At 40.4% G+C, this 14,378-nt stretch overlaps 2 protein-coding genes across 4 annotated transcripts; both read left to right on the top strand.

Moving 5' to 3' along the window:
- Positions 1-587: 587 nt before the first annotated feature.
- On the top strand, positions 588-3,325 carry LOC111229768 (vegetative cell wall protein gp1-like; the record flags this gene model as incomplete). The annotated part of the gene is made up of 2 exons (XM_022756238.1): positions 588-744; positions 2,483-3,325. Coding segments are annotated over exons 1-2 (924 nt in total), but the record flags the coding sequence as incomplete, so codon positions are not given.
- LOC111229722 (MICOS complex subunit Mic25-like) lies at positions 3,304-8,798 on the top strand. Of its 3 annotated transcripts, none has more exons than XM_022756180.1 (8): positions 3,304-3,860; positions 4,871-4,985; positions 5,973-6,153; positions 6,677-6,691; positions 7,182-7,265; positions 7,611-7,681; positions 7,910-8,045; positions 8,170-8,798. In XM_022756180.1, exons 1-8 carry the CDS (start codon positions 3,326-3,328, stop codon positions 8,191-8,193), a joined length of 1,161 nt encoding a protein of 386 aa, XP_022611901.1. In that variant the 5' UTR covers positions 3,304-3,325; the 3' UTR covers positions 8,194-8,798. The 3 variants fall into 3 exon arrangements, with proteins under 3 accessions (XP_022611901.1, XP_022611900.1, XP_022611902.1); XM_022756179.1 differs by having other exon boundaries at positions 4,868-4,985; XM_022756181.1 differs by lacking the exon at positions 6,677-6,691 and having other exon boundaries at positions 4,868-4,985.
- Positions 8,799-14,378: the final 5,580 nt, after the last annotated feature.

Genomic DNA, 14,378 nt, shown 5'->3' with positions numbered 1-14,378 from the left:
TATTTATTTGATAAAAGTGACCGCTAGTTCACTCCATATTTACATTCATGCTGATCAGTAGGATTACACTGAACACTATAATGTGAATGGACTAAATACATTAATGTAGAAGAAGCAGCTGGAATCAGGATTATTACATCAAATACAGACTGTTAGAAATATAGAGGGATAATTTATGGAGTTAATGTATTTTATTTTTCATGTGTCCTTGTCATATTGTCTCAGGTGCACTGGAACAGCATTTGGTAATGTGGAAACATACACAGTTTAATAAATCTTCACACTCCCCGCCCACTGAAATTAAAATAACAACATAGCTGCAAATAGAGATTATTCCATTTCCATGGCTGCAAAGTCATAAGATAAAGTGTTTGAAAATGTATGGATTTTTTTAAAGATAGCTTTTATTATTTTTATGTTGGGACACAATGTTCTCTTACGTTTCATTGATTTTATGAGCCAGTCGACCAATCCGGAGAGGCGTTGTTCAGCTCCGCCCAATAGCAGCTGCTGTTGTTGACGCTCCGCGGTGGGAGGGGCAGGTTGTAGCAGCTGTTTGGAGTTTGCCTGAGAGCAAGGATCCACCACGTTACGTTGTGGATTAAATATTTGCGGTCAGTCGTGATAGTGATAGTGAGCGTGCAGCTGCAGCCGCGGGTGTGGATGGGGGGAAACAGCCCGAGTCACCTCTCCTATGAAGATGATGGTGAAGGTGGAAGAGTTACTTTTGTGAAGGGCATTCGGGTGAGTGAAAGCTCTGGGAAAAAAAGTTGATTTGGATTGGGAGTAACTCAAGGGTCATGCACACAGTTTCTTCACAGCTGCATCTATTGACATGCTGTCGCTGCAGAGTGCATCAGTGTCTTTTTTAAAATTAAGTTCTCCATTTGTGTGATACTCATAAAGCACGAGTATACGCATGTCTCATAACTGCACGGTCAGTGGCTTAACAATAGAAACATGGTTGGACCATTTTGGAAAGGGTTAGTGTTCCAGTAAATGATAAAAACACAACACACGACAGTAACAAACAGAACAAATCAAGGCACAAACTTCAGATAATCCAAGTAAAAATAAACGTAAAACAATATAAAATGGGGGGGGCAAAAAGGCTTTTATATAAACACAACACAAATTGGGTAGCAACATTTTTAGTATATAGAAAAATTTTATATTTTCATTCTGTTATGTTTCTTGCTATACACTGAAAAATGAGACCAAATTTCATAAATCTTCCCTTGGTAATTATTAGTCCTTAATTGCGATTAGAAATTCGAAAGAACCTCCTGTTTCATTAATTCCATTAAACAAAATCAGTCAAACAAACAAAAGAACATTCACAAAAATATCTGCTTCATTTTTACACTTTCAACAGTAAATAGTAGCACTGCAACCCTGGCCGCCCTGACACCCCCCACCATGTTTGCCACAGATCCTCTTCCATGTTTGAGTTAAGATTATTCTTAAATATTCACAGTTATCAAACAGAGTGTTTGCCATAAGTTTATTAAAAACTGAGGCTGAATGTGCACTGCAAGGTAAGTTAAAGGATTAGGTAAATAGTTTGTTTTAAAAAAACAAACAAATGCTTTGGAGAGAAAATAAACCATTCTTCTTTTGAAAAAAATAAATAAGTAAAAAGAATATGTCGTGAATAAAAAGCTATTTAATTTTTAAGATTGTTTAAGATAAATGTAGAGGAGTAAAAAGTACAATATTTCTCTCAACTGTAGTGGAATATAAAGTAGCATAAAATAAAGCAAAAGTACCTCAAATTCAGACAAAAGTACTTGACTAAATGTAACTTTCCACCTCTGATGTTGTGTAAGTGCTGCAGTGCCCAGAAAGAGTCACCCTTTAGATGTCAATACAATGATTCAAATAAGTCAAAAAGGAGAAAATAAACAATTGTATAACTTTATTTTTGAAGAAATGTGACTCCAAATAAATACCTACAAAAAGAAATGAAGAAAGCAATGACAGGACAAACTTAACTTGTTTACCAGACACAACATTTTTCGTAGTCTCCGAAGGTAATGTTCCCTAAATAAAAAGGTGACTGTTCTTCATCCCCTTTGATTACAGTCATTACTCTGGTCACCTGAAAGGTAGCTCTTTAAATTTCACAACAGTGAGTCAGAAGAATCAGTATGAGAGATACTGAACCAAAGTTACAGAGGCTAAAATATGAGGATCCTGAATTGTTTTGCACAGATGGAATCAGGAGACTTAGAGCTTTCAAACATTGTTTAATCTGGCACATAACAAAAGACACCTGAAGCGGAGCTAACAAGGCTAAAGCGTCCCACTGATGGGACAGTGCATTTTGAGGTGTGGACAGGCAGACAGTCTGCTATCAGACGTGACTGAGAGACCAGGTACACCTGTCAGAAAACCACATGAGAATTAGAAGAAGTGCTGATGAGTCCAGCAGGTGGAGCTCACAACAATAAATGTTTCTGTTTCTTCTCGTTTTCTCCAGCTGTCAGACAAAGTCATCAAACGGATGAGACAGCCCTCGCAGGTCGTCCGTCCTCAGCCCTCACAGAATGGAGGTCCCCCTTCACACTCCCCTGAAACACAAACACCCACTCCAGTCCCCGCCCCCTCTGTCGAACACCTGTTACCTCTCCTGACGCCTCCTCCTGATCCATTCATCCTGCCTCCACCCCCTTCTCCTCAGGAGGCCCCATCTACACCTCCATCAGTGGAACCTGCGCCTCCTCCTGTAAAACTGGTCCCCCCTCCTCCTGTGAAGTTTCACTCCCTTCCTCCGACCTCTGTTGAGCCTGAAGCATCTCCTCCATCACCACCTCCTCCTGCAGTGGAGCCAGTAGTCCTGCCTTCCCCTGAACCCTTCGTCCTTCCTCCACCTGCAGAGTCATGCCCAGCAGCTGCAGCCCCATGTGAACCCATGAAACCAGCACCTCCACCTCCTGAACCTGCTGCTGCAGCCCCATCTGAACCTGTGAAACCGGCACCTCCACCTCCTGAACCTGCTGCTGCAGCCCCATCTGAACCCATGAAACCGGCACCTCCACCTGCTGCTGCAGCTCCATCTGAACCCATGAAACCGTCACCTCCACCTCCACCTGCTGCTGCAGCCCCATCTGAACCCATGAAACCGGCACCTCCACCTCCTGACCCTGCTGCTGCAGCTCCATCTGAACCCGTGAAACCGGCACCTCCACCTCCTGACCCTGCTGCTGCAGCTCCATCTGAACCCGTGAAACCGGCACCTCCACCTCCTGACCCTGCTGCTGCAGCTCCATCTGAACCCATGAAACCGGCCCCTCCACCTGCTGCTGCAGCTCCATCTGAACCCATGAAACCGGCACCTCCACCTACCTATGTTGAAGCTATCATCCCTGCAGTCCCACCAGTGGAGGTGGTTCAACCTCCACCTACTGTTGAACCTCCACCAGTTGAACCAATAATCCCACCCTATCCTGAGGATTCAGCTCCAGTTGAAGCTGTAGTTTCGCCTCCTCAAGTGGAGCCTGTAGCCCCACCTGCTCCAGTTGAAGAGGTGCCTCCAGTTGCGCCTCCAGCTGTTGATTCGCCACCTCCATGTGAACTGGTTCCACCTCCTCCAGAGCCAGTGACAGCTCCCTCTCCTGCCCCAGAGCTCATGTTTGAAGAGCCCTACCCACCTTGTCACTGTGTGGAGCTGGCCGTCGTACCCGCTGATGAACCTGTAAGTGAACCCTTCATAGAGCCTGTAGCACCGCCTCCATCTGCACCTTCTCCTTCTGATCCATCTCCAGCTCCTGAAGAGTTCACCCCCACCCTGCCTCTGCCCCCTGTCGTTGAGGATGAAGTGCCCGCTGTCGCCTCAGTGCCCCCACCTGCTGCAGCAGGTAAGTTACGTCTCAATAGCCACAGAAGTGCCTGCTTGTGTGGCATATTTGTGGTAGTTGACATGGTGCTCAAGTGCGTGTGGAGGTGTGTGGAGGTTCATCACAGCTCGCTGGAACACACTTGATTAATGAGGACAAGATGTCACTCGCTGGAACAAATAAGTAGGATCGAGCACACGGTTTCCATATAGTTACAATCAGAGGAGATCCTGAGAGGAGGAATACAATTAATAAAGCAGTTACATCTAGAAGCACGCTGGTCTGCTGTACATGACAGAGACATAACAGGATATTATTTTGATGGTTTCTGTCTGAAGAAATTTTAAGGATGGAACATTTTCCTCAAAGTCTTTTAATAAAAGGATCAAATATTTGTGTTGACAGTGTCAGACGTGATATTAATCCTCCGCAGTCTCACTGAGAAATGTTAATATTCCTTCATAACAAACTGGAGATTCTGACGGAACTTGTTAACGTTTGGACATGAATGTTAATATTCACACTGATTCCAACAAACGTCTAAAACTTCCTCATGTCTGTTGATTAATGTCTGTCCTAAAACCAGCAACCAACAACAGCTGGACTGGTGTGGTGCACTAGACCATAGGGGATTGTGGGATACACTTAGCTCTGAATGTGCTGCCATGCAGTCTGAGGGAAAGTATGAATCATGTGTTGGTGAAGTGAACTGTGTGTTGGTACTTCTCTGGTCTCCTTCCTGCCATTGCAGGAACAAGAAGACTCTTTTTGTTTTTTTCCTAATAACCAAGATATACATGTTTCTGGTGGCAACGTCACACCTGATACCAGAGATTTAAGGCTTGTTTCAATACTCTGATGTGACATTTCAACCACTGTGTCAGGATTTGATCTGAAGAGCAAAAATCAAGTTTGCTGCTTCATTTCATAGTTTGAAACTGTTCTCATCGTTTATGGCTTGTAGAACAGTTTGAAATAAATCAACAACCTCATGTTTTTTTCCCCCACAAATTCCTTGTGTTCACAAGCAGCCTTGCCCATCTCTCCTGAAGTGGTGGAGGAAGAGCTGAGGCAGAAGATCAAAGGGGAGATGCAGAGAAGTCTGGAGGAGGAGATCAACCTGAGGAGGCAGGAGCTGCAGCGACAGTAAGGCTTGTGTGTTTGAGGCTTGTGTCTTGTGTGTCCAATTAGGTAAAATAACTTAATTCAACCCGAGCCTTTTATTGGCAAACATGTAAACGGCATATAAAATAAATGAATAGTAAAATAGAACAAATTAAAAGTAAAATAGAAAGAAATATATTTGGGAAAATAATTCCACCACAAAGCCCATTTAGTAGCTTTTCTGGAGCTTTCAATCATATTATTACATGATGTTCAGCAGCAGGTGGAGTTTGCACAGTTGTCATGGAAACACGGACATTCAAATTTCCATTATGTTCTGTGCTCTTGGAGGATTTCTTGCCATTATTTCCTTAAAAAACTAAGGTTCAAAGTTCATTTCTGACCTTGGAATCAGCAGATGAATAAACAGATATCTCAACACAAAGTCCATTTAGTAGCTGTTCTGGAGCTTTTGATCGCATTACATAATCTGAATTAGCAGATGGAAGAAAAAAAAAACAAAATATGAATGATGATGAGTTGCAAATTACATTACAAGCAATCACAGATTAACAACATAGAAATATGAAGTATGAGTGGAAAATGAGAAACGACAATAATGAATTGTAGGGCTGCAACTAATGGTCATTTCTCATCATCAGTTACTCTGCTGAAAAATTTTCTCAGTTAATCGATTAATCATTGTAGTTGAATTGTAACAAAAGAGTAAAAAATGCTCATTTTAATTTCCCATAGCCCAAAGTAATGTTTTCAAATGTCCCATTTTGTCCAACCAACAGTCTCAAACCTAAAAATCTTCATTTCACAATTGTACAAGACAAAATCTTGACATTTGAAAATCTGGAACCAGCGAATTTGATGTTTTATTAACCTTTACTTTGACGCATATAGGCCTATATAAAGAAGATGATGTATTGTGGTTTAGTTGTCTCAGGTGATCATTTGAACTGTAATAGATTCACCTGTAGAAAATGTTTTAAAACGTGATGCGTGTGCACGTGTGTGAAGGCTGGAGGAGATGAGGGCTCAGGCTCAGGCAGAGGCCAAGGCGGCAGCCCAGGCTCAGGTGGACGAGCAGGTGAAGAAGACGCTGGAGGCGGAGAAAGCGGCGCACATGGAGAAGCTGACAGACGCCATCATGAAGGAGCGTATGAAGACAGAGGATGAGAAGCTCATGGTGCAGCTTTATGTAAGCAGAAACAGACATGTGAGACCTTTGTGGACAGTACTGTGCAAAAGGTTTAGTCACCAAAAGTAATGTGAGGATGATTTCAAAAGTAATACCATGTTTTTATTTGTCAGATAACTAAATCAAACCAGTTCTCCTCAGTACACGTGTGCACAGTTCTTCAAGCTATTTGACAGGTTGTTGTTCCAAGTATCTTGGAGGACTTGTGTCGGTCCTTCTGTCTCTTCATGCGATCCCGGACTGACTCGGTGATGTTGAGATCAGGGCTCTGTGGAGGCCAGACCATCTGCTGCAGGACCCCTTGTACTTCTCGTCCCTGAAGACAGTTCTAGCTTTATGTTTGGAATTGTTGATGTCATGCTGCAGAATGAATTTGGGACCAATCAGACGCCTCCCTGATTGATCTTCTAGACTTCCTAAAAGCCGTGCACAGTACTGTATGTGTCAGGATCTCTTGTAAACATGACAGCCTTTCCTCGTCTTACTGTTTCTTTCTCTTTGTTGCCCTGCTGTCTTGTTTCAGTGGATGGAGCTGAAGGTAAGACGGGAGAGAACTCCTACTTGCATGACTTAATCCTTCATTTTCATTCTGCTCTAACCAGCTGCTGCACCTCTGTTTGTCTGCTCGCTGTGTCTTCAGATAAGACAGAAAGTCATTGTGGAACTTGGGCATAACAGCCCACAGAATATTATTTTGTTTTTATTTTTATGTAACCTTTATTTAACCCATTGAGGTTTGAAACCTCTTTTTAAAGGGAGGCCTTTTTCAGACAGGACAACACAACATCACAAATAAAACATCGGTCAAAACCAGGTGATGCAATTGTTAGTATTAAGAAAACGAAAACAGAGACACTAAGTAAAGGAATCATGTGGCATAGAGTTTACAATAGCCTTGAATTCAGTCGGGGATACCCAACTTTAATTTCCCTCTGCAGACGCTTCTGTATTATGAAATGGTAAGATGTAGTATTTGCTTGGATACATTGTTCTTCTGATGATGTTATGATTATTGTGAACTCACACAGGCTTATCAGTTGGAGGAGAAGGAGAAAGAGTTAAAGAAACGAGAAGTTCTCTACAAGAAACATGTTGCAAAACTTGAAACAAAGGTACGTGAAGCTTTTGATGCTTTTCCTTGTTTATTATAAGCTGCATGAATCAATTTTTACCACTAAGGGGCACCATGACTAAACAAAGTCACAGTTATACACTGTTATTGGATTATCAAGCTGTTCAGGCAGGTTAGCAAAAACTGTTTACTCTGACATTTAACCGAAACAAAGGAAAACGAGCTGTAAATGTCTGTTACTCGCCTCATAACAACGTAGTAGTGCTTATGTGTACCGTGTACAAGACAGTAATGTCTTGAATTATCATGAAAGATTTCCCAAGTCTGTTTCAGCAGTGATATTGTATCTGGATGCTAATGTGTGGTGTGTTTACCTCTTTGACAGTGTACCGAGTTTTACAAAGGGACTGCTGAGAGCTTCCAGAAGGGCAAAGAGGAGACACACAACCGTTTTGCGTAGGTCATTTACGTAAACACCTGTACTGTATCTGCAGATTTACTGTGGGATCAATGCTTCACAAGCATTTTTGAAACTTTTGTGTTGTGCTTAGTGAGGTCACAGAGTTCACTGACAAGCGCGCGCACATTATACATGAGATCAGGTAGTTTGAATGTTTCACCAGTTTAGTTGGTGTGAACGTGACGTTTTGATATTTGCATGGCTGTGTTTTTGTGCTCTCTCAGGCGTGTCAGTATCCGGCCAGTGTGTGGAGACCTGCAGAGTCAGATTTTAAAATGCTACAAGGAGAACACAGGAAAGACTCTGTCCTGCTCCAGTATTGCCTCGGCCTACATGCAGTGTGTGGACAACGCCAAGAAAGTACGACTCAACCTATAAAACGTTTTTCCTGCCTCTCCCACTGTCACATTTACCTTTTTTTATTCACTTTCTATTTACTTTACTATTCATCCTTGATTTGAACTGAATTTCTCTTCGTCTACAGAATAAAGTGAGCACTGGAGGTTAATGTGGACCACTTGATGAGGATGTCCGTACATCTGGCAGATTTACTGCTGAAGGGAAGAAAACAAACAGATGAGTTACATAGGACGGAGTTCACATGTATCTAGAAGAAGTGCCATATATCCTCAGACTGACTTTTCTGATGCAGGCCAGTAATCTGCCTGGTACAGGTGTCACAAAAACACACAGTTTAGCTTTAAGTAACACTTCATGTCTGCAACCTCTCGGGATCATCCTGAAACCAAATGTGCCAATACCACAACAATAACAGGAAGATATTTTCAAGCATCTGTTTTTGTTAATTACGCACAACATAACAAAGGAGATATAAGATTCAAGTTTGTCACAGATGGTTTTCATTTTGTCACCAGTTTGAGTCCAAGGAAGGTGTTTGTATGAGATATAAGCTGAATGTGAGCCTGGTTAATTAATATGTACGTGTGCCTTGACGTTAGGAGAGCTGATTATGAGATTGCAGATGGATGAGAGAACTGCAGAGTGTCTTACTTGTTAAAGGTTATTGAACTGTACATAAATTATTTCAGGGAGTTTTCACCTTCAACATATCTTCCTCAAAGTTTGGTGCATGCACAAACGCACACGAATCAATGGGTGTCAATAAATTCTTTTGTTCAATCACATAACGCCTTTCTTATTTCAGTTTGAGAAAATGAATGTGAGTGGTTGTTACCCTCTGCTGCATTTATATTAAGTAAAGGAATCCACAATTTAGTAGAAAGTCACTTTAAGAGGCTGAAATTTTAACTTGTTTTTTAACTGAAGGTTTATTTTGATGCTTTTACTTTTGTACTTTCACAGGTATGATTTTTACTGCAGGAGTCACATTTCTACACTGTGATTTTTGCTACTTTTATCTTCCTTTTATTTTAGTACTTCCTCCACCACTATCTATTCAGTCTGGGGACCACTGTGCAAATTACATATTTTGTTTATTTTTGAAGTGAAGTAAACACCTTTTTATAAAAAACAAACAATTCTTCAACCCCCTCTGGGACTTATTAAGGATATGAATTGAAAAAAAAATCAAAAGACATTTAATTCAAATTGTATTTAGGCCTGAAATAAGTTTCCTGTGCCCACGCTCCCAAAATGACCTTGATGTGCCGTCATTTATAAATGACTACGTCCCATTGGGATATATATTTTTTAATGATTTCTCACTGTAAAAAAAAATAATAATTTGATTTGATTTTTATTTCGGTCTATTAAAATATGATTTAAAAACAAACATGCAAAAGAAAGAAACAGTACTAATGAACCTCTACTGCAAACATTAATGCACAAATGATGGTATACAATATTGACTGAAAAGGTGTAGTAACATCTGCCGTTATCACCAACAACTCAACAACGATCATTCATGTGATGAAACACAGACCGAGTCTTCTCAGCGGTCATGTTAGAAATGTCCGCTGCTGAGATGCATCAGTCTGTCACTCATGGAACTAAACCAGCAGGGTTTTTGGTGTGAAACACGTGTGTGCATCACATTTCCTGCACTTCACTCCCCTCATTCCCCTCATGCCCTTCCTCACTGCCATCACTCTCACCTGGCTCTGTCTTCCTGATGCTCATCATTCCCGTCTCCCACTCTTACCACAACCTTGTTCTCATCGCTGCTGCTCTCGCTGTCCTCAGGAACAGGCACAGCCTTTCACCTTGCCATAAAACTAACAAACATTAACCTAAACTGACCGGTCTTGCTTACATCAAAACAATAGAAAGATCGATGGAGTCAATATGGAAATTTATATCCCTTAGTAGGACCATGTCAGTTATACCTGACATTGGAGGGTTTTTTTTTTTTTAAGTTTTTAGAAAGTGTTAGAAAACAGTTTGGGCAATCTAGGAATATTTTTTGTAAATTATTTTTGTATGTTTTACTTAACATTGTGCTACTCATGCATGTGACTCAGCATGTGCTCTTGTCTCCCTCACTTCCTTTTAGCAACAAATGTTATAAACATATTAAATAACCTTTGATTTCATTGGTTAGAGGGGATGTCATCACATATTTTGAGGATAATGTCATTGGTTAAGAGTTTGTATGTTAATTTATAACAGTTCTCCTTATTTATAAATGACAAAGTCCCATAGAGTGTTAGTGCACTGTTACCTTTTATTTCAAAAATAGTAAAAAAGTAAAAAAAACCAAAAACAAACAAACAGTAATTGTGGCATGTGCAAGGGTTTAGGCACCCTACTAAGTGAAGCGTTACCACAATACTTTTCTACATTTTGGTTTTGAAAATGGTCAGGAGGAAAGAAAAAAACGTTTCTGAAAATTTCTGAAAATAAAAATACAAGTCTGTTGAAACAAACAGAATCTAATCTTGTCCATTCCTGCCCCTGAATTTTTTTTTTTTTTTGAAAACAGTGCAGTTAAATTTAGGACCCGTATGAGTGTTTGTCTCGTGTGATTTTAGGTACACCATGTCCTACTTCATCTGAAGAGGAAGTGAGTGTTTGCATGTGTATGTGGTTGTGTGTGGCCGCACATAAATAGAGAAATGTGAATGGGAAACTCAAATTTTGGCAGTTTACATGTAAGAGATTAAAGAGTTGCCTGCTAGGTTGAGAAAGGAATTGATTGAGTATTGTGCGGTTGTTGTTGCTGGTTCTGGTAGCTCATAAAGTTTTGACATTTTGGAGGTGAAGTTACATGTGTCTGTCTGAACATTTAGCCTTTTTACTTTCAGTCTTTCTGTATTAAGTTGAGTAGTCCTGTTGATTTTAACTCACAGCTCTTGAATTAGGTAGTTTGTCCAAGCGTAAATTTTACAGATTTTATTTATTTGAAACTACTTTGGTTTATATCCACACCTCATCCGCTCAGTGCAGATGCAAAGGAAAGTAAAACAGAAGTGAAGCTATTGTCTGCGAATCTGATGTGGAGTTCTTTCATTTGCCGCAGAGGAAGCAGTGGCCAAACTCCTCATCTGTGGCTTTTTGTGTTTATGCACAAGAGTGGTGTGTTAACTATTATGTAACTGCATTAGAGTGCACCCATGCCTTTTGAAAATAGCACTGATTCACAAGTATTTCTGCTTTTGTTTGATGGAAAAAACATGGAAAATGGTTCTTTGTTTCCTGTTTTCCCAACTTCTCAAGAAACGCAGTGTTTGCTGGTTGTTACGGGTTACAGCCAAGGCTACTGACTTTTCAGTCGTGATCATTGGCTGACTGATGAATTGATTCATTCTTTATTTCCGTTGCCCCCAAGTGGCCAAAAACAATTATTCCATGTTTAATAACAACTAAAATGCTCATATTTTGGCTCCTTTAGTAAATTCTCCTCCATGTCCTTCTCCTGCTCTTTTCTTGCTCCAGTGGCCCTCTCTCCTCTCTGCAGCATATTCTCATGTCTGTGGTCATGGAGCAGATCACAGGTAGGATCATCTGACCCTCCAGATTATAGCCAGACACTCTCCATTTGTTCTGACTCTCACAGATTTCCTCTCCTCAAACTCCATGATGTTGAAGCGGCTCTGGGTGTCAGCCAGGGGCCTGTATGTCAGTCTCCTCCGAGTGGACCGGTGTCACCAGCAATGACTGGCTGCTGTCTGTCTGAGGATGCCTCCACCCCCACCTCTGGGCTCTATCTGTAACTGCTAAGGGTGGAGTTAAGTTCATTTAGGAAGTTGTGCTGAGTCTGTCCTGGGCCTGCACTGGACTGAAGGTAAGCAGCCGCCAAGAATTTTATCTGGCAACAAGTTAGAACACATGACCTGAGGTCGGACGCCTCCACCTTGTCTTAATTTGTCTTACATTGAAAAATCGTAGCATCCTTACTCTATTTGTAGTGCAGAGTGAGCAGAGGATGACATATCTGCAGTTCGGTTAGAGTGGATTTCTGACCCGAAAACCAGCATCAAAAGATTTCCTCCTTCTCCTTCAGTAAGAAATTGTTCAGAAGCAAAATCTGTAATTCTGTTCAGACGAAACAGACTTCAGTAACACATTCGTTGCATCTGACTCAGCATAATTTTGAATCAATACAACTTGACATTCAGCAGTCTCACAGTCGTAACAGCATTAATGAACTCTTTCTTCTGCTCGCACTATACAAAGGTTACTGTATGCATCAAGCTGAACGTACTTCCAGTAAAGGTTGACGACTTTAAAGGAACTGGCCTTTAAAGTTTTTACTGGAGGCATTTATGAAAATGCGAAACACTATTTGGATAAAAAAAAACAAAAAAAACAACACATGTAATGTAAAATGAGATTAAATGAGTATACTAACAAGATTTACAAAACTGTCAAAGTAGTTGCCTCATACCAGAAAGAAACACAACAAGAATAAGAATAGAGAATAATATCAAGTCCCATAGGATAGACAACACAGTAATTAATTTAACTAATATTTAATGGACTGTTTGTATCAAAACAAAATAATAGTTATGCTTAGTATGATGCCTGAAATAATAACTAGAAAAGCCTGTATTTTATATACATATATATATATATATATATATATAAGTATATGTATGTATTGGATGGATATATCCACACTAGCAGGAAATCATCACATCTAATATTGATGTTTAAAAGTGGTTTTCTGTTATTAATCTTTGTAGTGCCCTTGAAGAAACTAACTATGTTTTATATGAAATGTACATTTTCTCAAATCGTCACTGTTTTGATGTGAGCAGATCTTCATACTAGATGTTTCTGTCTTTGAAATGTCTGCAGTTTTCTGTGAGAGCTCTGAGCCTATTGTGTGGGCAAAAATGAAAGAAAAAGTAGCATTTAGATTTCTCTGAAGGACACTGGCCTTTGGAATTGAACGGTGAGTTAATGAATGTAAGTTGAGAGAGTGTGTTATGAAGGACAGAATAAAATAAAAACAACGAGAGAAGGAGGCGGGCGGCTTGTGTTTGTGCCCAGTTTCTCATTCCACAGAGAAAAGCCCGTCACTGTAACCTCATCACCCACTCAGTGTACTCAGAAATACCACAGAATAACTCATATTACACTTACATAAAGACTGGCTGGCATATTGTCTACACCAGCATCACATCACAGCTTACCATCAGATACAGGTTATAAAATTAAGGACGCATTGCGCCTTTGAAGTGAAACTATTCATCTCTTTTGCTGTTGGCGTGGGAGGCATGCATATGGTTTTGTTGAAAAAACAAAACAACTATGTGAAGCAGCAGGGCTGCATCTACGTTTTATTAATCATAACTTTGGCTTGTGAAACGTACAGATCCAAGCATCAGATCCTTCACAGTATCACCTGAGCTGTTACTGTACAGTATGTGGGTTCATATCTGTTGCATTTATCTACTTCTGGAAGGGATTCAGTTTGTCGTTACGCAATCCTGTCCTTTCTTTGGTGGTGCTATAGTGATTGTTACCAAGGATGCGTCTGAAGCCTGCAGACTACTCGAGTAGGACTGTTATATAACGTTGCTTGTGGTTCTTTTCATGTGTGTGTTTGCGTGTGTTTTCTCTTGTCACCTTGTTGCCTGTTGAACCCAACAGAGAGTGTGATGTCGGATCGGATATTATCTTAACAATGCCACAGGGCACAGGTCATGTATACATGTATACAGCACAAAGACATACAGTAACCGTGCATCTGTGTCTGTTTCTGCAACTTTACGTTTATTGGGTAGTTTTTTTTAATATACATTCCAAATAATGCATCAATTTTCCTTCAAAACATATTGTTGAGGGAATGAAATAGCATGTTATTGACACCCTCCTTACGCCCCTTCTCTAACCCATTTTTCCTTCGCTAATTTACATCCTACATTGCTGTCTCTCCTGCGTATTCATAGTAATATCTGGCTAAAATGCCATCATGGTAATGCAGATAACTCTGATAAAACCTGAAAAGAAAAACAAGCATAAGTGCCTTTTAAACTTGTAAGCCAAATCTGCTTTAAACCTGCAATAACTGGCTTTTTGGTCATTTGATAGGAGAAACCTGTTAGCAACCAGTTACTTATTTAGTCATTAAGCAGGCACTGAATAAAAGTATTATTCATTTTGAGTTGTTTTTCTGGCACTTGATGAATTTAACTCCAATATTCACTCTCTTTTAGCTCTGTTTTTGGTCTCTACCATCTCCTGAGTGAAATATCTGGCTCTTGTGTGTGCGGTGGCCATAAACGACACTATGAAAGCAGTGAGAGTGAATCAAAACAGTAAATA

Source organism: Seriola dumerili, unplaced genomic scaffold (assembly GCF_002260705.1).
Source record: "Seriola dumerili isolate Sdu_G_001 unplaced genomic scaffold, Sdu_1.0 BDQW01000242.1, whole genome shotgun sequence".
Taxonomy (NCBI): Eukaryota; Metazoa; Chordata; class Actinopteri; order Carangiformes; family Carangidae; genus Seriola; species Seriola dumerili.
Note: the sequence above shows the minus strand (reverse complement) of the source record. Positions and strands in the feature narration are given on the sequence as shown.